General features: G+C 39.4%; 1 protein-coding gene across 1 annotated transcript; it reads right to left on the bottom strand.

Moving 5' to 3' along the window:
- Positions 1-2,952: 2,952 nt before the first annotated feature.
- LOC139179355 (dynactin-associated protein-like) lies at positions 2,953-11,315 on the bottom strand (the record flags this gene model as incomplete). The annotated part of the gene is made up of 3 exons (XM_070778600.1): positions 11,259-11,315; positions 6,088-6,252; positions 2,953-3,105 (listed from the first exon to the last, which is right to left on the bottom strand). Coding segments are annotated over exons 1-3 (375 nt in total), but the record flags the coding sequence as incomplete, so codon positions are not given.
- Positions 11,316-25,163: the final 13,848 nt, after the last annotated feature.

Raw genomic sequence — 25,163 nt, 5'->3', positions numbered from 1 at the left:
GGGAGCGGCAGTGGTGGTGATTGTGGTTGTAGCCTCAGTGGTAGTGGTGGCAGTTGTTGTGGTAGTTGGTTCAGCTGAAGTTGTCACAACTGTGGTGGTGGTACTTTCAGTAGATGTGGGAGCGGCAGTGGTGGTTGCTGTGGTTGTAGCCTCAGTGGTAGTGGTGTCAGTTGCTGTGGTAGTTGGTTCATCTGAAGGGGTGGCAACTGTGGTGGTGGTACTTTCAGGAGAAGTGGGAGCGGCAGTGGTGGTTGCTGTGGTTGCAGCCTCAGTGGTAGGGGTGTCAGTTACTGTGGTAGTTGGTTCATCTGAAGGGGTGGCAACTGTGGTGGTGGTACTTTCAGTAGATGTGGGAGCGGCAGTGGTGGTGATTGTGGTTGTAGCCTCAGTGGTAGTGGTGGCAGTTGTTGTGGTAGTTGGTTCAGCTGAAGTTGTCACAACTGTGGTGGTGGTACTTTCAGTAGATGTGGGAGTGGCAGTGGTGGTGATTGTGGTTGTAGCCTCAGTGGTAGGGGTGTCAGTTGCTGTGGTAGTTGGTTCATCTGAAGGGGTGGCAACTGTGGTGGTGGTACTTTCAGGAGAAGTGGGAGCGGCAGTGGTGGTTGCTGTGGTTGTAGCCTCAGTGGTAGGGGTGTCAGTTGCTGTGGTAGTTGGTTCATCTGAAGGGGTGGCAACTGTGGTGGTGGTACTTTCAGGAGAAGTGGGAGCGGCAGTGGTGGTTGCTGATGTTGTAGCCTCAGTGGTAGTGGTGGCAGTTGTTGTGGTAGTTGGTTCAGCTGAAGTGGTGGCAACTGTGGTGGTGGTACTTTCAGTAGATGTGGGAGCAGCAGTGGTAGTGGTTGTGGTTGTAGCCTCAGTGGTAGTGGTGGCAGTTGTTGTGGTAGTTGGTTCAGTTGAAGTGGTGGCAACTGTGGTGGTGGTACTTTCAGGAGAAGTGGGAGTGGCAGTGGTGGTTGCTGTGGTTGTAGCCTCAGTGGTAGGGGTGTCAGTTGCTGTGGTAGTTGGTTCATCTGAGGTGGTGGCAACTGTGGTGGTGGTACTTTCAGTAGATGTGGGAGCAGCAGTGGTGGTTGCTGTGGTTGTAGCCTCAGTGGTAATCGTGGCAGTTGTGGTAGTTGGTTCAGCTGAAGTGGTGGCAACTGTGGTGGTGGTACTTTCAGTAGATGTGGGAGCAACAGTGGTGGTGATTGTGGTTGTATCCTCAGTGGTAGTGGTGGCAGTTATTGTGGTAGTTGGTTCAGCTGAAGTTGTCGCTACTGTGGTGGTGGTACTTTCAGTAGATGTGGGAGCAACAGTGGTGGTGATTGTGGTTGTATCCTCAGTGGTAGTGGTGGCAGTTATTGTGGTAGTTGGTTTAGCTGAAGTTGTCGCAACTGTGGTGGTGGTACTTTCAGTAGACGTGGGAGTGGCAGTGGTGGTGATTGTGGTTGTAGCCTCAGTGGTAGTGGTGGCAGTTGTTGTGGTAGTTGGTTCAGCTGAAGTGGTGGCAACTGTGGTGGTGGTAGTTTGAGTAGATGTGGGAGCAGTAGTAGTGGTGGTTGTGGTTGTAGCCTCAGTGGTAGTGGTGGCAGTTGTTGTGGTAGTTGGTTCAGCTGAAGTTGTCACAACTGTGGTGGTGGTACTTTCAGTAGATGTGGGAGCGGCAGTGGTGGTTGCTGTGGTTGTAGCCTCAGTGGTAGTGGTGTCAGTTGCTGTGGTAGTTGGTTCATCTGAAGTGGTGGCAACTGTTGTGGTTGTACCTTCTGTAGATGTGGGAGGAACAGTGGTGGTGGTTGTGGTTGTAGCCTCGGTGGTAGTGGTTTCAGTTGTTGTAGATGGTTCAGATGAAGTGGTGGCAACTGTGGTGGTCGTACTTTCAGTAGATGTGGGAGCAACAGTGGTAGTGGTTGTGGTTGTAGCCTCAGTGGTAGTGGTGGCAGTTGTTGTGGTAGTTGGTTCAGCTGAAGTGGTGGCAACTGTGGTGGTTGTAGTTTCAGTAGATGTGGGAGCAGCAGTGGTGGTGGTTGTGGTTGTAGCCTCAGTGGTAATCGTGGCAGTTGTGGTAGTTGGTTCAGCTGAAGTGGTGGCAACTGTGGTGGTTGTACCTTGTGTAGATGTGGGAGGAACAGTGGTGGTGGTTGTGGTTGTAGCCTCGGTGGTAGTGGTTTCAGTTGTTGTAGATGGTTCAGATGAAGTGGTGGCAACTGTGGTCGTCGTACTTTCAGTAGATGTGGGAGCAACAGTGGTAGTGGTTGTGGTTGTAGCCTCAGTGGTAGTGGTGGCAGTTGTTGTGGTAGTTGATTCAGCTGAAGTGGTGGCAACTGTGGTGGTTGTAGTTTCAGTAGATGTGGGAGCAGCAGTGGTGGTGGTTGTGGTTGTAGCCTCAGTGGTAATCATGGCAGTTGTGGTAGTTGGTTCAGCTGAAGTGGTGGCAACTGTGGTGGTGGTACTTTCAGTAGATGTGGGATCAGCAGTGGTGGTGGTTGTGGTTGTAGCAGCAGTAGTCGTGGTGGTGGTTGTTGCGGTAGTTGGTTCCGCTGAAGTGGTGGCAACTGTGCTTGTTGTAGCTTCAGTTGATGTGGGAGCAGCAGTGGAGGTTGTTGTGGTTGTAGTCTCAGTGGTTGTGGTGGGACTAGTTGTGGTAGTTGGTTCAGCTGTTGTAGTTACAACTGTTACGGTTGTTGTTTCAGTAGATGCGGCCGATGCAGTGGTGGTTGTGGTTGGAGCCTCAGTGGTAATACTAGCAGTCACTGTTGTGACTGGTTCAGAGGAAGTGGTGGCTGTCGCTATTGTGCTGTCTGTTGAGTCAGTGGCTGTCATACTGGTAGTTTCTGTTGATGTGGGCACAGTGGTTGTTGTCACAGTAGTGGAAGTGGATGTTGTGGCAGAATCTACTGTACTAGTGCCAACAGTAGTGTCAGAACTCGTAGATGAGGTTGAGTCAGTTGTCGTTGACACTGTCCCCTGGTTTTGAGGTAGTTGTATAATAATTTGGGGATTATTATTTTTCCCATTATATACCAGACTCACTATCAATACTCCAATTGCTGTTGTTATCACAGAAGCTAAGAGAGAAGCCAGGAATATTTTCCACAGAGACCAATCACTGAAGAAATTCCTTGTCATCTGGAAAGAATTTAAATAACATTACTGAAGTTGAAACCAAATGTTGCAAGATAAATTTATGCCATTGATAATCTTTTCATATATAGATTACTTCAGTGGAAGAATGTATAAACAAAAAAAATACCTTTGTAGCCTGTAATATTATAAATATTGGCTCAAGCTTAAGGTTTCACTTAGGAAAGGCTTGGTCTTTGTAATAGGAATAAAGGAATATCCACTGATCTCTCTGCTTCCTTTTCATCATCTATACTTAAAACTAAAAGAAATAATGAATGTCATCTTAGAAACACTTTATTCCTCCCTCTAGCAAGAGAAGTATCTACAGTTATGTAGCTGACTGCTCAGTAATCTGAAGGACCCAAAAGAGCACCTGATAAAAATTTCTCCCATCTTTGGCCAATCAGATGTCAGAAACAGGTCTGCTTTGCAGCCTTCCATTTTAAAGGAATTAATTAATTGCTTTTCAAATATTCTAGCTAACTTCATACAGGTTAGTAATAGCAACATGAAATTCAGAGTTGAAAACATTTCTTGAAATCCAGCTTGTGCTGACATCAGCTATTTTCATTGGGTAAGATGCTTACCTCTTTGACATTCTTTCATCCATAAAAATCTATGTAATAACATTAGAATTGGGATTAATGTCTGTAAAATACTTTGTAATCACTCTCTCTCTTTGTTATTGTAGAGAAAATACTGCATAGAATACAATATGTAAGCCTTGAGATAAGGAGGTCTTAATTTTGAATTCCATGCTATTAATATTCTGAGCAAATTTCTTAACTTGCCTAATTTTCAATTTGCCTTATATCAAAAGTGGGGATAACAATATCTACCTCCAAATGTTATTGAGAAAATTAAAATAAGAAACATCCTCCAAATAAGATTTTTGCACAAGGCAGTGTATTATAATAATTAAGGGCATAGCCATTGGTCTCTAACAGATTTAGTTGTATATTATATTAATAAATCTTTTACTGGATAGATGGTGGTATTTGGAAATTTCCCTTTACATGTAAAGCCTCATTCCCTTTAATAGGGTTGTTGTAAATAGTAAATAAAAAACAGTATGAGTAACATTTTCCTAACACTCTCTTAAGTACTTAAATACTTCTGGTTTCACTAATGAACTCATTCTGATCCATTTCCTTTTGACTGAAAACGATCACTAAAGGAAACAGAGTGCATACGTCTTTGGCGCATGTAGGGTAGCCCTTCAGTGTCCCAAAATATGAGACACTGTGTCAAGCAATAAACCACAATTTGAGTGTTGAGAGTGACACCCACTAGGCAGTCAGAAACAGCTCAAGGGCACTGGGTACCAAGGCTAAGGAAATCTGGGGCACCAACTAAGAGAGTCCAATGACTAAAAGAACCTCCTGCCCCATGTCATCTAGGCCTTAGAAGGAAATCAAAAGGGAAAGAGAGGAAGGACAATATTTATATTTCAGAGGCAAAATTATCCTCATTTTTTGCTCGAATTTTTAAAAAGAGGAGCAAGATTAATCGAAACTCAATCCCAGACCTATGTTCAAGTGCTCTTACTGCTACTGTCTGGCTGGGTGAATTCTTACAAACAATCTCAACTGCCTAGACTACAGTGTTTTTCCATCTGTGGTTAAGAAAAGGCATCTAAAATAATTTTCAGCTCTCTGATTGGACTGCTTTGTTTGAGGTCATCAGAGATATATTCTCTAAATGAGTGTTTAGTCGTTCAGTCATAGCCACCTCTTTGCAGCCCCATGGACTGTAGCCTGCCAGGCTCCTCTGTCCATGGGACTTCCAGGCAAGAATACTGGAGTATGTTGCCATTTCCTCCAGGGAATCTTCTAGCCCAGGGATTGAACCCCTATCTCCTGTGTTGCCTGCATTGCAGGCTGATTCTTTACCCTTGAGCCATCAGGGAAGCCCATTCTCTAAATAATTCCTATCAGAAACTTTCTTCCACAATGTCTCTTGTCATCAAGAGTTTACCCTCTTATTTTATCAAAGTCTTTCTAAACTGTTTCTAAAGCGGGGTTAATTAGAGGAGTGGTATAATCCAGAGTCAGAAGAATTGAGCCAAACTGCCAGGCGGCGTTATCAATCAGTCAAAAATCAAGTTTTCACCTGGAGTCAGGGGTAGAATCAAGGAAGACTTGGGCCATCAGATTTTAGGTGAAGAAAATAGAATCATGAGAAACAGTGTGAAGAATACAGGAAATCCACCTCTGGGCACCAAACCAAGGTGGTACTAAATAGTTTCTAAGTCAAAGTTGGTAATACATGAGGTCAGAGTCAGGAGGCTGACAGAAGGACCACAGTTAGGCCCAGAAGCAGGACGGGAAGGAGAGTAAGGCAGATCACCCACAGACTAGGCCCCCAGGGCCTCAGCACATGCCTTCACTTTCTGCCGAGCAAGGGTTGCGACATCATTCACTGTCAGTGCCCTGCTGTCATCACCCAGTCAGTCCTCCAAACAAAGGAACCCGAAACTTCGCTTTTTTTTTTTTTTTTGACACATATGTTTTCCCTAAAGGTGAAATGAACGTGTTAGTCACTCAGTTAGTGTCCAACTCTTTGTGACCCCGTGGACTGTACAGCCTACCAGGCTCCTCTGTCCATGAGATTCTCCAGGCAAGAATACTGGAGTGGGTAGTCATTGCCTGCTCCAGGGGGTCTCCCCCACCCAGGGATCAAACCGAGTCTCCTGCACTGCAGGCAGATTCTTTACTGTCAGAATCACCATGGAAGCCCCATATATTTTCCCTAAATTCTATATATGTTTTTTCTTTCCATTAAGATCATTAGCTCTTTAAATTAAGAGCCCCATAAATCTACCTCTATTTCATTTCTTCTCAGTGAAGACACGTTCAGAGGACGTTGTAGATTTGCAAAAGAACAATGTTAATTGACTGAATTTTTTTCTCTAATATTTAATCAAGAGCACTTCTATGTGGATTATATCATAACCCAGAGAAACAGTGTCACCCCAAACATTACCTGACAATATGGAGATACTCTGTTTGGAAATTCTGAATATCCAAGGGTCGCTGTGTTGGTGCAGACATCAGTTAAACCGGGACCAGCATCACCAGTTACATCAATTGATGTTGTAAGCCCACATGCTGAACTGTGAGCTTCGTAGTTTGTAAGGTTCGGTAATGGCTGTATACAGAAAAGAATGGGGAGAAATAAGATGCTACTATATCTTATGTCCAAAGTAATACAATTCTGACAAACGTAAGTTAGGTTGTGACATATTATGACATATGTGGTCAAAGAAGATCATTTGAAAGCTGACTGAGGAATAAATAAATATATTATACCTCTCAAAACAAGATTTCATTCAATTATTTTATACAATCTTTGACATTAATTACAAAATATCTGAGCAAACTAGTAATAGAAGAGACTTTTCCATAATTAACAAAGGGTAGCTCCATAAAACCCAAGTTAACATCATAATTAATTGTGAAATATTTCAAGCTTTCCCCCTGAGTTTGGGAATAACACAAGATATTCACTTTCACCACTTCCATTCAATGTAACATTGGCGGTCTTAGCCAGTGAATTGTTGGCAAAACAAAAATAAAGTTATAAATTTGAAAAAATAATAATGATATGATTGTGTTTATAGAAAATCCAAAAGAATCTACAGGCAGAGTGTTAGAATAAGTGAATTAATGAGGTCAGTAAATATAAGATAAGTATACAAAAATAAAAAAAGTTGGAGCTATCAGTATAAACTCATGTTCATAAAATACAAATATAGATGATTACATAGAGAAGTATTTATAGATATGTCTGTATACACAGGTTACTATATACGCATACATTTCCTTCCTTTGTCAGCTGAGGGGACCTAGAAGCAACAACACACTTGCAGGAACAAGCGCCCAGATCTTGGTTTCGATCCCATACTCTTACCTAGTAAAAGAAATGAGGAATCTCTGGAGAAATGGCTAATGATAGGGCTGGGGTGGAAATTTACAAGATGAGCCTGGAGCATCTTTTAATACCAGAGATTAAGGAAATCCTCCCATGCTTCACCAAAAAATAATAATGATGGTGATGACAGGTGTATGTCAGTATGTCAAAGTAACACAGGAATCAACAGAAAGAGCTCTCAATGGCCAAAGCTATTTGGAGCAAAAAAACGTACAGTAGTACTGGATTATAACCCAAAGTAGAAAATAAACCTCTGAGAGTCCATACTGATATAAATGATTGAACAAATAAATAATGCAGAAGAACAGAAAGGGGGCAGTTAAAAAAAACTAAAAAGTCTGAATAAAATATGGACTTTAAAAAATAACAGTGTATCAACATTGGTTCACTAATTGTAACCAATGTATCATATTAATGTAAGATATTAATAATAGGAGACACTGTTGAAGGCAACAGGGGAGGGGAATGACGAGGTACAAACTTCCAGGTGCAAAATAAATGAGTCACAGGTATGAAAAGTGCAGTATAGGGAATAGAGTCATTAAATACACAGTATATAGAGCAACATCGTCAGGGGTGGTCACTTTGAAATGTATAGAAATACCAAATCACTATGTTGTATAACAGGAAATAATATAGTAATGTAGGTCAATTATACTTCAAAAACAAACAGAAAAACTCATAATAAAAAGAGGTCAGATTTATGGTTATCAGAGGTGGGGTCCATGGAGAGAAGGGAGAATTGGATGAAGGCAGTAAAAAGGAACAAACTTCTAGTTGTAAGATAAATAAGTACTAGGGATGCGACATACAATATGATTAATATAATTAACTCTGCTCTATGTTATATATGAAAGTTAAAAAGCAAATCCTAAGAGATCTCATCACAAAAAAATATAATTGTCTATATGAGATGATGGATAATCACTAAACAAATTGTAATAATCATTTAATCACGCATGTAGGTAAAATCATTATGCCATACAACTTAAACTTCTGTGGTGCTGTATGTCAATTGTATCTGAATAAAGCTGGAAGAAAAAACAGAGGAAATTGGGTCCTAGGTATGTGGGAATTCTCTCTGCAGTTTTCTGTGTTTAGAAAACTGCTCTATTCATTTTATTTAAAACTGTGCTATGCTTGCAGTTTTCTGTAAAGCTATAACTATTTTCTAAAATGAAATTTTCATTTTAATAATAATGTAACAATATCACAGCTACATTATTCAGTTTCTAGCACCCAAGATTTCTAAGTCTAGTAAGACCAGTACCCATCTATCCACAACCTACTAACTAAAATTCCTCATACCAGAATGGGTCCTATAGCCTTAACATTACTAATGCCATCCTCTTTTTTGAACAGAACTAGCAGTCCACGAAAGACAAATCATTTAGGAATCTCTCAATATGCATTTTTTAGTTTCTATATGATTGTTTTACTCTTACCAGATCTTATGCTTCTTTGATGAAGCACAATAGACTTGAATTTGAGAAATATATATGCAGATAAATATGATAAGGATTAGAAGCTGGAAAATGCTTGGTACAAGCATATTCACCTGAGTCTTCATGGGGCAGGTAGTACAAAGGAGGAAGGGAAGGGTGTTGGGAAGACATAAACAGAAGATTTCACAAGCCTTCAACAAGTAGTGATCTAAAACACACAATAATGCGTACGAACAATATGCTTGTACTATAATTACGTAATGTGATAAATATTACTTTAGTGATAACTATAGTTGATCATATACAGTATAGTATCAAAGTAGCACACTGCTCAGCTTAAACTTACAATGCTATGTGTCAAATACATTCAAAGACTATAAAAACAAAAGACTTCAACTGTATCTGTAATGGCTTATTTCTTAAATTTGGTGTTTGGTACATGCATGCTTATTATATCATTCTTTAAGCCTTTAAATACATGTTGAATTATTTTAAATAAATGAATTAAAAGGATGGGTTCAAATAAGAAAGGTTTTGGTGGTTAGGTTTTTCTTGAAGTGAGTTTAAGAGAAAAATAACTCCAGATACGGTTTTAAGAAAAAGAAGGAGAGCAATCTGTGTTACATTCTTATGGGAGTATAAATTGTTTGTATAAATTTGTAATAGCTGGAAAATATTATAGAATTATTTAATTTTTTCTCACAGGATAACAAGAGTATTATTTAAATATGCTCTCTAATTATATTGATTACCTAACTAATCCTAAATTGTTATTTAAAATGTTACTGATGTTGCTAGTTCAATCAATCTCTAATTTCCATTAAAACAATCAAGATATGTATGTGTGCAGACACTGGCCATTGAGCAGCTATAAGAATAAAATGGGGTATTATTATGATTAGCTAGAGTCAAGAAGGAATACACTTGAACATAAAAAAAATTAGTCAAGTTCTGTTTTTCTAAAGGTACAACATCGTGCCAAAGAAATAAAGAGAATAGCAATGCAGTGACACAGAGTAAGAGAAGATATGATATACACAAGCACCTTAACAAATTCCTATCTGCTTTTAAATATGCAATTTTAAATATGCAATTTTGAGAAAATCACAAAGATTTATATTTTGTAAAAGTTTGTGTTTCTCTATATTATTACTATCACTATTCTGCAGATATTCAGTTTGTGACTGATGAATTTGAATATTTTTGGAACTATTATAATTAAATAAAAATTCATTGGCCAGACCAGTTTATCAGAATCGAAAATATTTAAGAGAAGGAAATTGAGGGGTAAGTGCACTGACAGCAGAGTAAAGTTAAAATTTTGAGCAGTTGGGAAGCTATAAATTAGCTCCTGGTAGAAGTCAATAATCTCCGGTACACATACCTAAAATGCATTAGCTATGTTCATGGAAAAAAATTTTAAATTCTATGCTCAAAACTTAAAAGAGGTCACCATTTCATGTTCCCTAAGAGGGAAAAACAAACTCCAAAATTTCTATTTTTTTATGTAGATATCAGTTGCTCCTTTGATCCATTGGTGAAAATGGACCTCAATTGAAAAAAATTTCTCTACCATTATGTACAAATATCCAGATGTAATGTGAGATACTCGGTGGTGAAAATGCGTTCTCTTTATTCAAAAATTTCATCACTGTCTAGAGAAATCTTCAAGATGATTAATTCCTTAGGAAAGGGAACTTTTTATCTGAGTATCTTGACACCGTGAAGACCTAATAACATAGTTGCAAGGCTCAAAGAGCCATGAAGAACATCTTTAGGGGAAGAGTGCTGATCTAGAATCCAGAGAACAATTTCCCTGCCTTGTAACTTCCTTGTTAGTGCAGGTGGACAAAGATACTTTTCCTCAAAGAATAAAACTGTCCATTCAAACTTATATTGATTTCATTCAACACATTGCCATATGTCTCCAGTATCAAGGGCTCTCTGCTGCTGCTGCTGCTAAGTCGCTTCAGTCGTGTCCGACTCTGTGCAACCCCATAGATGGCAGCCCACCAGGCTCCCCCATCCCTGGGATTCTCCAGGCAAGAACACTGGAGTCGAGTCAGAGGCAAAGTTTCATAAAAGGCAATCCCAAAACATACAGTCCTAAGTTATTTCTCTAAAAACATAAGCAATAGTCAAATAATATTGTATATAATTGAATTCTACTATTTCCCTCGAATATAATTCTCTACTAAAAAATTAATTCACAAGTAGTTAACTAGAGGCAAGTCTTTAACTAAAGGACTTGCTAGATGATTTGCTTCCTGCACCAAGACTTCACTTAAAGAATCATGTTCTAACTTTCAAAGGATCATGTTCTAATATACGAAATTTTTGAGCTCTGACAAATCTACATATTACACTAAAAGTCCAGGCAATTAATACAAAAATAATCTATATATCACATTTTAAAAACATAATTTGTTAATGCAATCAACCACAGATTCATCATCTTATATTTGAGTTACAATAACTATAGAGAATTATTTGAACAGTTTAATAAATTGTTACCCCCCAAGTTGCTAATACCTTAGATTAGTGAGAATTAAAATAAATTTCTTAATAATTCATATATTGATATACAGAAAAAATACAGGTTTCCTAATTAACAAGTAGTAATAGAATAGCTAAAAACTGTTTTTCATGTAGGATTTTGATTAAGAATTCCTTTTGGGGAAGAACTAGGTTGTAATAAAAAAAGTTAGAGTTGTATTATTGTTGGCAACAAGACTGTGAACTATCAGGACACACCACAGTGGTGCCATCAATACTCACTGGCTGGTTTCCAGAGTCTTCAATATTCACTACGTATTTCCCACGTTTTCTGTCCATTCCTGAAGTGTCAAAATCACAAGCTTATCTCCAGAAACATTTTGCAGCCTGCTCATTGCTCTTTATACCTGGACTTGAAGAGATAATTGAGTTGATTAATATCCACTATGAGACATCGGTGCTAATGTGGATTAAACCAATAATAATTATTCTTTACGTGGAATCCACCTTACAGGAAGAAGTAGGGTGTCAGGCAATTATATGAGGATACAGGAAAATCAATCCCACCTCTGTGATGTCACCTTCAACACTATGCCACCAGAAAGCTCGTCTGGTATAAAGAAACTGCAATTATACAATTCTTCCTTCTTTCTCCTATCACATTATTTCACAGAACTCTTCCATCTGACTTCTGGAACAGCCCAAGATAGAATTCTGAAATAAGTGAATGTTGCTGTTGCTTCTTTACCAACCAGACACGAACATCTTTCCACTTTTACTGGCAATAACCTTTAGGTATTCGGAACCTTCTTCTCATCAAGTCTTGACCTTCTCGGGTTTCTTCCCAGCTTTAAAACTTTCCCAATCTATTCTCTTCCTCTGATTCTAGAAAAAGTTAATCTAATCTGATTTATACTCCTGGAAAAAAATATATAATTTGGCTTATACCGGTCTGACATATATGGCTAATTTGATGAACAAATCTCTGTGAGTATATTCACCAGAGTCTCCTTCTCTCCCCTTTTTGTGAAATCTATTCAATATTTGGCATAGTTACCAAAAAGATTAATTCTGATTTTGCTTACAATTTAGTAATAGGGACACTTGGGTAGGGAGGCTTTTCTAACTTCTGCAAATTTACTCAAATGCAATGGACTTTTTTCTTATCTGTGGAGGGCTCTATACAATTATCAAGAGTTAAGAAATCATTTTTAACCTCAAATAAAAAGTTATCAATCAGTTCCCAAAACATGTTTTTAGGGAATCCCAAATAAACTAGTATAGAAGTTTGTTTATGAAGAATGGTGCTTAAATAACCTAAAAGTTTAAAAATATCTCTTCAGTTTGTAATTAGTCCATAGTTAATTTCTTATAAATGAAGCAACAAAGACAAAGTACTTACACTTTTTTGTTGAAAATGTCTCATGGAGCACTTTTTACCTGGCCAGGTATCTATCAGGCTTCAACAACAAGAATTACCTGATAATAGAGCTGGAAGAGGGCTAGGGGATCTTGTCATTCAGCCTTGTCACTCTAAGGTTGAGAAAACTTGTATCCAAAGAGAGGAAGTGATAAGACCAGTTATGCGGTGGAACCCAGTTTCTTTTCAGTCTAATACTCTCTATATAATTAGTTTATTAATAGAGACTTTGTAGAAAGATGGACAGCCTAGTAGGAATTCAAGCAAATGTCCTTTTGACAATAAAATGAAACAAAGATCTCAAACATGTGGACTTGGAAAGGATTCTAGATATGATGCCTGTTGTATACCTGAAGCCACCTGAGACTTACTGAACCAGACTTTCAGGGGCAGAGGCTGGGAGCCTGAGTTTTTGGCCAAAGGTCAAGTAATCTTTATTTGAACAATGTTTGAGAAATATTTTCCTAACCAATGATTCCAAGCAGGTGCATGGAGTGTCTTCATATCTTTATGGAAGAAAATTGTATGTATGAAGAAACTTCAGTTTTCTCAAATTAAAAAATGGGTAAGTTTTAAATTGCATATTCCTTCAATAGCACTACTGAATCTCTGTTATAAGCAAGCATGTGCAAGAGGCTGAATATTCAACGGTGAACAAGAGTCAAGATTCCTGCTCCACTGGAATAGAGTAAAATATATACTGACTATGTCTTAAAATATTTTTGATCATCTCTATAAAGTTCTCTTATAAATGCATTCTTTAGATACAAGCTTCCATTGGAATCCACAGTAACAAAGTAAAATGGCCTTTGGATGTAGAGAATGTAAAAGGTGTGAAAAAAAACTATGAAAGGGATTTATTCTAGGGAGGAGAGAAAGACAATGCTTTACCCCTCCCCAATGAAATTAAGGCAATGAAACTATGGCTTCTATGACAGTATAAGTAGAGTGATCATGTAGTTTATCACTTCAAACCAAAATACTTCTGAAAGCAAAAGGAGGCAGTGTTAATAATTTAATTTTACAAAGACAGTACTATCCCCTATAAGCCAGAATATATGGTCACTTAGCAATACGGAATCCATGCAAGTTAAGAGATTCACTAGTACTAATCATGACCACTGGATAAGTCGATGAATTTAAAAATCGATTTAATACATTTAGTGAATCGATTTAATACATCTAGTGAACAAACAATAATTTGATTAGAATACACAGTTTACTTGAACTTAAAAAAAATCTAGTATGGCCTTGCAGTACTAACACATACATGCATGTGTGCTCAGTCTTATCTGACTCGTTGCAACACCACAGACTGTAGCCCACCAGCCTCCTCTGTCCACGGGATTTCCCAGGCAAGAATACTGGAGTGGTTGGCCACTCATCCTGGAAGGGATCTTCCCAACCCAGAGATCAAACTCAGGTTTCCTATATTACAAGCAGATTCTTTATCATATGAGCCACTTGGGAAGCCCCCACTAACACATTTACACATATTTAAGTTCTCCAGAATGACCGAGAAGGTAAAATTCCAGAGTGTATGTCACCAATAAAATAATATCAAAATTCCACCCGGATTGTCATTAGCTGATGAACTGTTACATGAGCCCAAAGAAATCGCTATGAACTTAAAGTTTCAGCATAAAATTAGAACTTTATTTTTCCAAAGAATACTTTCTGTGCTTTTTTCACATCACAGACCAACAGCTAAAGTGGAACACACCTGGATTACCACGACATGCAATACAGGTAACTCTCATTGGTATGCCAAATATCTCCTAGAAAATCTCTCTAATATCTGTAGCATTTTAAGCCAAAAAATTTTTTGAAAGTCTATATTAATTGAGAGCAGTTGACAGTCCTCTAGCAACTGGTAATTTTTTTAGCCCAAAGAATGCAGAGCCTATTAAAATGTCATCTGTTATAAAATGAACCACACTGTAGTCTTAAAGATTACAACAAAATTAATTTATTGATCAGGTCACTCATGTCAAATACTTCCATGACTGAAATTTCACCATGATCAGATACTAATCAAAATGCCTTTGTATTTCTGCTTTGGTCTTTCAGTATGATGACAACTAATTTAACAGATCCAACTCTGTCATCTTTAGCAATTTTTTTTTTAGACCAGGACATTGGTATAGTTTATTTTGCTGTGTTGAGTGACTAAAATAATAACAGAGAACAGATTTCAAATGCTTCAGTAGAATATTTTATTTAGATTTGTATTTCCTATTAATTTAAACTTGACAAGGAAATCATTCAAACACACAAAAAAAAAGTTGTAAAAGGAGTTTTTAGGTATTAAGTCAAAATCAAACCAATGCAATTATTAGGGAAAATGCTGACTGAAACCACCCAACCTGGCCAGGCACCACAGTAACTATTTGCATGAGTTATCTTACAATAGAAGGTCCTGGTAAGGAACATGGAACTAACAAGCCACCAGCAACTGGAAGAATCTGGGAAAGGTCAAAAGGAGAAACCATGGGTCCTACCACCTCCCAGAATCCTTCTCACTGGAATCCATCTTGGCTGAGGACTGTGTGTGCCACAAGGATTAACTGTGAGTCAGAATGATTGGCCAGAAACAACCGAGAAACTAATTCCATCATCATAAAAAAGCAGTGCAACAAAACAGTTCTCCTGGGTTCCCTTATGCTGCTGCTCTCCATCTGGGTTCCTCTTCCCAATAAAGCCTCTTGCTTTGTCAGCACATGCGTCTCCTTGGACAATTCATTTCTGAGCCTTAGACAAGAGACCACTCTAGGGCCCTGGAAAGGGTTCCCCTTCCCGCCATACAATGACTATGTGAAAAAAGTGATCAAAGTGGGAAAGTGAAAAAATTAAAACTATCTGCCCATTTGTTCGAGAAACTACCTCTCTTGCCCCTCCCAACAAAAAACAAAAGCTTAAATAAATTAAGAGATTATTTTTCCTTCCATAAATAGAAAACTACAGGAGGGCAGTTCAAGTATAGATGAGAGATAAGCAAACAAAAGTTTCATCCCTTGTTGAAGAATGTCACTAGGGCACACTAAATGAGTGCTGCTCTACACCTAGGTGGTTTCTGACTCAACCACATCTTGTTATTAATATTATTGACATTTCTTGTGAAGGGGTGCCTCTTCCAGTACATACCTCACTGATCATATCTAATCCTCCTAATACCTTCCTGAATTAAATATCATTACCCCATTTTCATGATGAAATACCAAAGCTTTTAGTGATATTTAATAAGGTTCAAGATAGGTCTGTGGCTCTGCATTCATTCAACCCAAGAAGTAATTATTAAATACTTACTGCACTCACTGAGTCACTTTAGATGCTGAGAAAATCTGGGAGATGGAGGAAAGGGAAAAGTATTTATAAGCTTAATCGCTTATGGATAGAAAGAAAAATTTAAAAACAACGAGAGAGTCTTGTGACAGGCCTCAGATATATGGAGGCAGCACAGTTGTTTACTAGCAGAAGGAAGGGAGTGTCATTAATGCTTGGAGCAGACTTGCCTTCTAGGGAGAGGATGCTGGAATTTAGACCTCGTTTATAGTACAGGCTTAGAAATTCCTGGGCAGAAGGTAAGACTTACAAGTTTTGCAGACTGGATCTCTGTCTGGGGTTCAAGAAAATGATCAGCATGAGAGAAATCAAAGAAAAATATTAAGATTTTTCAACATGTTCAATTCAATTGGAGAATGATCCTGAGTTTGAGTATTCATTGCCATCTATGTCATGATTTGCCTACAGGTATCAGTGCAGTAGCACCTAGATAGATGAGACTCCAGTCCTAAGGGATGGAGATGAGGCTTCCAGTCCTGTTGGTGAAATCCTGGAAAATAAGCTGATTGCTAGAACAGGACTTCAGAAAGGAGATCCAGGAGAATCTTAGGCCTACAGAATGAGTCATAGAGATAGGACTCGGACTTGTAAATTCCAATAGCATACTTAGTTCTCAGGAGGGCCTAAAGGAGCTATCCCACGTTGACGGTCAGGAAGGGCGGCAGTGAGGAGATACCCCTTGTCCAAGGTAAGGAGCAATGGCTGCACTTTGCTGGAACAGCCATGAAGAGATACCCCATGCCCAAGGTAAGAGAAACCCGAGTAAGATGGTAGGTGTTGCAACAGGGCATCAGAGGGCAGACACACTGAAACCATACTCACAGAAAACTAGTCAATCTAATCACTCTAGGACCACAGCCTTGTCTAATTCAATGAAACTAAGCCATGCCCGTGGGGCAACCCAAGATGAGCGGGTCATGGTGGAGAGATCTGACAGAATGTGGTCCACTGGAGAAGGGAATGGCAAACCACTTCAGTATTCTTGCCTTGAGAACCCCATGAACAGTATGAAAAGGCAAAATGATAGGATACTGAAAGAGGAACTCCCCAGGTCAGTAGGTGCCCAATATGCTACTGGAGATCAGTGGAGAAATAACTCCAGAAAGAATGAAGGGATGGAGCAAAAACAATACCCAGCTGTGGATGTGACTGGTGATAAAAGCAAGGTCCGATGCTGTAAAGAGCAATATTGCATAGGAACCTGGAATGTCAGGTCCATGAATCAAGGCAAATTGGAAGTGGTCAAACAAGAGATGGCAAGAGTGAACGTCGACATTCTAGGAATCAGTGAACTGAAATGGACTGGAATGGGTGAATTTAACTCAGATGACCATTATATCTACTACTGCGGGCAGGAATCCCTCAGAAGAAATGGAGTAGCCATGATGGTCAACAAAAGAGTCCAAAATGCAGTACTTGGATGCAATCTCAAAAACGACAGAATGATCTCTGTTCGTTTCCAAAGCAAACCATTCAATATTACAGTAATCCAAGTCTATGCCCCAACCAGTAACACTGAAGAAGCTGAAGTTGAACGGTTCTATGAAGACCTACAAGACCTTTTTAGAACTAACACCCAAAAAAGATGTCCTTTTCATTATAGTGGACTGGAATGCAAAAATCGGAAGTCAAGAAACACCTGGAGTAACAGGCAAATTTGGCCTTGGAATACAGAATGAAGGAGGGTAAAGACTAATAGAGTTTTGCCAAGAAAATGCACTGGTCATAACAAATACCCTCTTACAACAACACAAGAGAAGACTCTATACATGGACATCACCAGATGGTCTACACTGAAATCAGATTGATTATATTCTTTGCAAATATAGGTCATAACAAACACCCTCTTCCAACAACACAAGAGAAGACTTTACACATGGACATCACCAGATGGTCAACATCGAAATCACATTAATTATATTCTTTGCAGCCAAAAATGGAGAAGCTCTATACAGTCAGCAAAAACAAGACCAGGAGCTGACTGTGGCTCAGATCATGAACTCCTTATTGCCAAATTCAGACTTAAATTGAAGAAAGTAGGGAAAACCACTAGACCATTCAGGTATGACCTAAATCAAATCCCTTATGATTATACAGTGGAAGTGAGAAATAGATTTAAGGGCCTACATCTGATAGATAGAATGCCTGATGAACTATGGAATGAGGTTCGTGACATTGTACAGGAGACAGGGATCAAGACCATCCCCATGGAAAAGAAATGCAAAAAAGCAAAATGGCTGTCTTAAGAGGCCTTACAAATAGCTGTGAAAAGAAGAGAAGTGAAAAGCAAAGGAGAAAAGGAAAGATATAAACATCTGAATGTAGAGTTCCAAAGAATAACAAGGAGAGATAAGAAAGCCTTCTTCAGCGATCAGTGAAAAGAAATAGAGGAAAACAACAGAATGGGAAAGACTAGGGATCTCTTCAAGAAAATCAGAGATACCAAAGGAACATTTCATGCAAAGATGGGCTCGATAAAGGACAGAAATGGTATGGACCTAACAGAAGCAGAAGATATTAAGAAGAGATGGCAAGAATACACAGAAGAACTGTACAAAAAAGATCTTCACGACCCAGATAATCACGATGGTGTGATCACTGACCTAGAGCCAGACATCCTGGAATGTGAAGTCAAATGGGCCTTAGAAAGCATCACTATGAACAAAGCTAGTGGAGGTGATGGAATTCGAGTTGAGCTATTCCAAATCCTGAAAGATGATGCTGTGAAAGTGCTGCACTCAATATGCCAGCAAATTTGGAAAACTCAGCAGTGGCCACAGGACTGGAAAAGGTCAGTTTTCATTCCAATCCCAAAGAAAGGCAATGCCAAAGAATGCTCAAACTACCACACAATTGCACTCATCTCACACGCTAGTAAAGTAATGCTCAAAATTCTCCAAGCCAGGCTTCAGCAATACATGAACCGTGAACTTCCTGATGTTCAAGCTGGTTTTAGAAAAGGTAGAGGAACCAGAGATCAAATTGCCAACATCCGCTGGATCATGGAAACAGCAAGAGAGTTCCAGAAAAGCATCTATTTCTGCTTTATTGACTATGCCAAAGCCTTTTACTGTGTGGATCACAATAAATTGTGGAAAATTCTGAAAGAGATGCGAATACCAGACCACCTGACCTGCCTCTTAAGAAATTTGTATGCAGGTCAGGAAGCAACAGTTAGAACTGGGCATGGAAAAAAAAAAAAAAAGAACTGGGCATGGAACAACAGACTGGTTCCAAATAGGAAAAGGAGTACGTCAAAGCTGTATATTGTCACCCTGTTTATTTAACTTATATGCAGAGTACATCATGAGAAATGCTGGACTGGAAGAAACACAAGCTGGAATCAAGATTGCTGGTAGAAATATCAATCACCTCAGATATGCAGATGACACCACCCTTATGGCAGAAAGTGAAGAGGAACTAAAAAGCCTCTTGATGAAAGTGAAAGTGGACAGTGAAAAAGTTGGCTTAAAGCTCAACATTCAGAAAACGAAGATCATGGCATCTGGTCCCATCACTTCATGGGAAATAGATGGGGAAACAGTGGAAACAGTGTCAGACTTGATTTTTGTGGGCTCCAAAATCACTACAGATGGTGACTGCAGCCATGAAATTAAAAGACGCTTACTCCTTAGAAGGAAAGTTATGACCAACCTAGATAGCATATTCAAAAGCAGAGACATTACTTTGCCAACAAAGGTTCCTCTAATCAAGGCTATGGTTTTTCCTGTGGTCATGTATGGATGTGAGAGCTGGACTGTGAAGAAGGCTGAGCACCGAAGAACTGATGGTTTTGAACTGTGGTGTTGGAGAAGACTCTTGAGAGTCCCTTGGACTGCAAGGAGATCCAACCAGTCCATTCTGAAGGAGATCAGCCCTGGGATTTCTTTGGAAGGAATGATGCTAAAGCTGAAACTCCAGTACTTTGGCCACCTCATGCAAAGAGTTGACTCATTGGAAAAGACTCTGATGCTGGGAGGAACTGGGGGCAAGAGGAGAAGGGGTCGACAGAGGATGAGATGGCTGGATGGCATCACTGACTCAATGGACATGGGTTTGGGTGGACTCCGGGAGTTGGTGATGGACAGGGAGGCCTGGTGTGCTGCGATTCATGGGGTCGCAAAGAGTCAGACACAGCTGAGTGACTGATCTGATCTGATCTAAATACTGGAATGAGCACTGATCCCCAATCACAATGGAAGTTGTACTAGTCATTCAAGTCTTTACAATATACAATAGAATTGTACTTTTTACCCTCCTCGATTTCTCCTCAGACTCCTTGAGGTCAGGCTTATTCTGGCCAGAGTTGTCAGTAGTAGAGAGGTGTATTACTCTGAGGCTAGAGCATTTAATGTTGAGACAAGTCAAAAGTTATGGTCAATGGCAATGTTCCACAAAGGGCCAGGTTCCATTAGTTTGAGTTTCAGAAAATGATATTGGAGCAAAGCCCATAGATGACCAGTAATAGGTAAGTAGTGTGACCAATAAATAAACTTTTCTTGTCAGAAGCCACTACAATATATGTGCTGTTTGTTACTGCAGCAAAACCTAATCTATCCTGACTAAAACATGGCTCCAAGTGCTCAGCAATGGGCTGTTATACCTCATCTCTAAACTAAACATTAGATATCAGGGCATTGTTGTTGTTGTTCAATTGCTAAGTCATATCCAACTCTTTGCGACCCCATGGACTGCAACACACCAGGCTTCCCTGTCTTTTGCTATCTCCCAGAGCTTGCTCAAACTCATGTCCATTGAGTCGGTGATGCCATCCAACCATCTCATCCTCTGTCTCTGGGGCACAGCAGATGATTTGAACCCTAATGAGATGGGGAAACAGTGGCTGACTTTATTTTTTTGTGCTCCAAAATCACTGAGGATGGTGATTGCAGCCATGAAATTAAAAGACGCTTATTCCTTGGAAGGAAAGTTATGACCAACCTAGACAGCATATTAAAAAGCAGAGACGTTACTTTGCCCACAAAGGTCTGTCTAGTCAAGGCTATGGTTTTTCCAGTGGTCACATATGGATATGAGAGTTGGACTATAAAGAAAGCTGAGCACTGAAGAATTGATGCTTTTGAACTGTGGTGTTGGAGAAGACTCTTGAGAGTCCCTTGGACTGCAAGGAGATCCAACCAGTCCATCTTAAAGGAGACCAGTCCTGGGTGTTCACTGGAAGGACTGATGTTGAAGCTGAAACTCCAATACTTTGGCCACCTGATGCGAAGAGCTGACTTGTTTGAAAAGTCCTTGATGCTGGGAAAGATTGAAGGCAGGAGGAGACAGGGACGACAGAGGATGAGATGGCTGGATGGCATCACTGACTCAGTGGACATGGGTTTGGGTGGACTCCGAGAGTTGGTGATGGACAGGGAGGCCTGGCGTGCTGCAGTTCATGGGGTCACAAAGAGTCGGACACGACTGAGTAACTGAACTGAATGTTTAAAATTGGGCTTTAACAATCTGGTCTGTCTCAGTCTTAGTGGCACTGGAATTCGGGCAGGACAAAAGCTACTGTGAGATGCTGGAAGAAACATGTATAATATCATATAAGAAACGAATCACCAGTCCGGTTTGATACAGGATCCTTGGGGCTGGTGCACTGGGATGACCCAGAGGGATGGTACGGGGAGGGAGGTGGGAAGGGGGTTCAGGATGGGGAACACGTGTACGCCTGTGGTGGATTCATATTGATGTGTGGTGGAACCAATACAATATTGTAAAGTAATTAGCCTCCAATTAAAATAAGTAAATTTAAATTAAAAAAAATAGATGCTGGAGCAGATGCAACAAAAGCAATGTGGTGAAACTTAACAGTAACTACACAGACAGTAATGTTGTTCAAAATACAACATAAAGCAAACGTGGTGAGTAATACAGAACAAAGCAGTCACTGAAGGCTTCTTGGAGAATCTTGAGCCAGATCTTAAAGGATACTGGAGGTTGGCCAAAAGAAGTGAATGTGGGCACCATGAATAAAGAGAAGAAGTAGAGTAGGAGAAAGGAATATGTGCTGTCAGGAAGATGCCAGAGAGCAGCCTGGGACGTGAGACTCCTTACTGATTGGTAGGCTCGGTTTTAAAGACTCTCATAAATCTCTTCTTCTGGTAAATACAGTAGCCTCATCACTAGCTTCCCCAGTCTACTCTCCTCCAAGGACAGAATGATCTTTAAACGCCAATCACATCAAACATACCCCACCCAGTACTTTTAAGGATTTCCATTGCATGCAGGAAAAAAAAATCACAAGTCTTGACCAAAGTAAAAATGGCCCTGCAAAGTCTAGCTCCATATACTCCAGAACATCACCTTCACCACTATTTCCTACTTTCTCCACCATTCAAACATGTTCTTCTTTTCCACTAATTTAATAGAAGCCTGTCTCAAAGTCTTTGTCCACCTGTGTTCTTCTCCTTGGAAAGGCATCCCCCGACTCCAGAACCCCTTCCCCAGGCTCATTTCTACCCATTTGTGGCAGATGAAATAAAGACCCACCAGAGAGGTCCACACCCTCATCTCCATGAATATGTTAGTTTACACGAGCAAAGGGGAAATAAGGTCATAGATGCAACTGAGACAGCTAGTCGGCTAAACTTAAAATCGAGAGATTATCCAAGTGGGTCCAGTGTAATCACAGGGTCTCTAAAAGCAGAAGAAAAATACAGAAGTGAGTCAGAGAAAGGGATGTGACAATGGAAATAATGGTCAGAGAAAGTAAATTTTGGTGGCTTTGAGGAGGAGGGGGAGCGGCCACAAGCCAAGGAATGCAGGTGGACTCCAGAAGCTGGATAAAGCAAGAAAGTAGTCTTTTTAATGGCTGAGTAATACTCCATTGTGTATATGTACCATAGCTTTCTTATCCATTCATCTGCTGATGGACATCTAGGCTGCTTCCATGTCCTGGCTATTATAAACATTGCTGCGATGAACATTGGGGTACAGGTGTCTCTTTCCCTTCTGGTTTCCTCAGTGTGTATGCCCAGCAATGGGATTGCTGGATCATAAGGCAGTTCTATTTCCAGTTTTTTAAGGAATCTCCACGCTGTTCTCCATAGTGGCTGTACTAGTTTGCATTCCCACCAACAGTGTAAGAGGGTTCCCTTTTCTCCACACCCTCTCCAGCATTTATTGCTTGTAGACTTTTGGATTGCAGCCATTCTGACTGGCGTGAAATGGTACCTCATAGTGGTTTTGATTTGCATTTCTCTGATAATGAGTGATGTTGAGCATCTTTTCATGTGTTTGTTAGCCATCTGTATGTCTTCTTTGGAGAAATGTCTGTTTAGTTCTTTGGCCCATTTTTTGATTGGGTCATTTATTTTTCTAGAGTTGAGCTGTAGGAGTTGCTTCTATATTTTTGAGATTAGTTGTTTTTCAGTTGCTTAATTTGCTATTATTTTCTCCCATTCTGAAGGCTGCCTTTTCACCTTGTTAATAGTTTCCTTTGTTGTGCAGAAGCTTTTAAGTTTAATTAGGTCCCATTTGTTTATTTTTGCTTTTATTTCCAATATTCTGGGAGGTGGGTCATAGAGGATCCTGCTGTGATGTATGTCGGAGAGTGTTTTGCCTATGTTCTCCTCTAGGAGTTTCACAGTTTCTGGTCTTAGGTTGAGATCTTTAATCCATTTTGAGTTTATTTTTGTGTATGGTGTTAGAAAGTGTTCTAGTTGCATTCTTTTACAAGTGGTTGACCAGTTTTCCCAGCACCACTTGTTAAAGAGATTGTCTTTAATCCATTGTATATTCTTGCCCCCTTTGTCAAAGATAAGATGTCCATATGTGCATGGATTTATCTCTGGGCTTTCTATTTTGTTCCATTGATCAACATTTCTGTCTTTGTGCCAGTACCATACTGTCTTGATAACTGTGGCTTTGTAGTAGAGCCTGAAGTCAGGTAGGCTGATTCCTCCAGTTCCATTCTTCTTTCTTAAGATAGCTTTGGCTATTCGAGGTTTTTTGTATTTCCATACAAATTGTGAAATTACTTGTTCTAGCTCTGTGAAGAATACCGTTGGTAGCTTGATAGGGATTGTATTGAATCTATAAATTGCTTTGGGTAGTATACTCATTTTCACTATATTGATTCTTCCAATCCATGAACATGGTATATTTCTCCATCTATTAGTGTCCTCTTTGATTTCTTTCACCAGTGTTTTATAGTTTTCTATATATAGGTCTTTAGTTTCTTTAGGTAGATATATTCCTAAGTATTTTATTCTTTCCGTTGCAATGGTGAATGGAATTGTTTCCTTAATTTCTCTCTCTGTTTTCTCATTATTAGTGTATAGGAATGCAAGGGATTTCTGTGTGTTGATTTTATATCCTGCAACTTTACTATAATCATTGATTAGTTCTAGTAATTTTCTGGTGGAGTCTTTAGGGTTTTCTATGTAGAGGATCATGTCATCTGCAAACAGTGAGAGTTTTACTTCTTCTTTTCCAATTTGGATTCCTTTGATTTCTTTTTCTGCTCTGATTGCTGTGGCCAAAACTTCCAAAACTATGTTGAATAGTAATGGTGAAAGTGGGCACCCTTGTGTGCCCACTTTAGAGGAAATGCTTTCAATTTTTCACCATTGAGGATAATGTTTGCTGTGGGTTTGTCATATATAGCTTTTATTATGTTGAGGTATGTTCCTTCTATTCCTGCTTTCTGGAGAGTTTTTATCATAAATGGATGTTGAATTTTGTCAAAGGCTTTCTCTGCATCTATTGAGAGAATCATACGGTTTTTATTTTTCAATTTGTTAATGTGGTGTATTACATTGATTGATTTGCGGATATTGAAGAATCCTTGCATCCCTGGGATAAAGCCCACTTGGTCATGGTGTATGATCTTTTTAATGTGTTGTTGGATTCAGATTGCTAGAATTTTGTTAGGGATTTTTGCATCTATGTTCATCAGTGATATTGGCCTGTAGTTTTCTTTTTTTGTGGGATCTTTGTCAGGTTTTGGTATTAGGGTGATGGTGGCCTCATAGAATGAGTTTGGAAGTTTACCTTCCTCTGCAATTTTCTGGAAGAGTTTGAGCAGGATAGGTGTTAGCTCTTCTCTAAATTTTTGGTAGAATTCGGCTGTGAAGCCGTCTGGACCTGGGCTTTTGTTTGCTGGAAGATTTTTGATTACAGTTTCAATTTCCATGCTTGTGATGGGTCTGTTAAGATTTTCTATTTCTTCCTGGTCGAGTTTTGGAAAGTTGTACTTTTCTAAGAATTTGTCCATTTCTTCCACGTTGTCCATTTCATTGGCATATAATTGTTGATAGTAGTCTCTTATGATCCTTTGTATTTCTGTGTTGTCTGTTGTGATCTCTCCATTTTCATTTCTAATTTTATTGATTTGATTTTTCTCCCTTTGTTTCTTGATGAGTCTGGCTAATGGTTTGTCAATTTTATTTATCCTTTCAAAGAACCAGCTTTTG

The sequence above is a fragment of the Bos indicus genome, chromosome 24 (assembly GCF_029378745.1).
Source record: "Bos indicus isolate NIAB-ARS_2022 breed Sahiwal x Tharparkar chromosome 24, NIAB-ARS_B.indTharparkar_mat_pri_1.0, whole genome shotgun sequence".
NCBI lineage: Eukaryota > Metazoa > Chordata > Mammalia > Artiodactyla > Bovidae > Bos > Bos indicus.
Note: the sequence above shows the minus strand (reverse complement) of the source record. Positions and strands in the feature narration are given on the sequence as shown.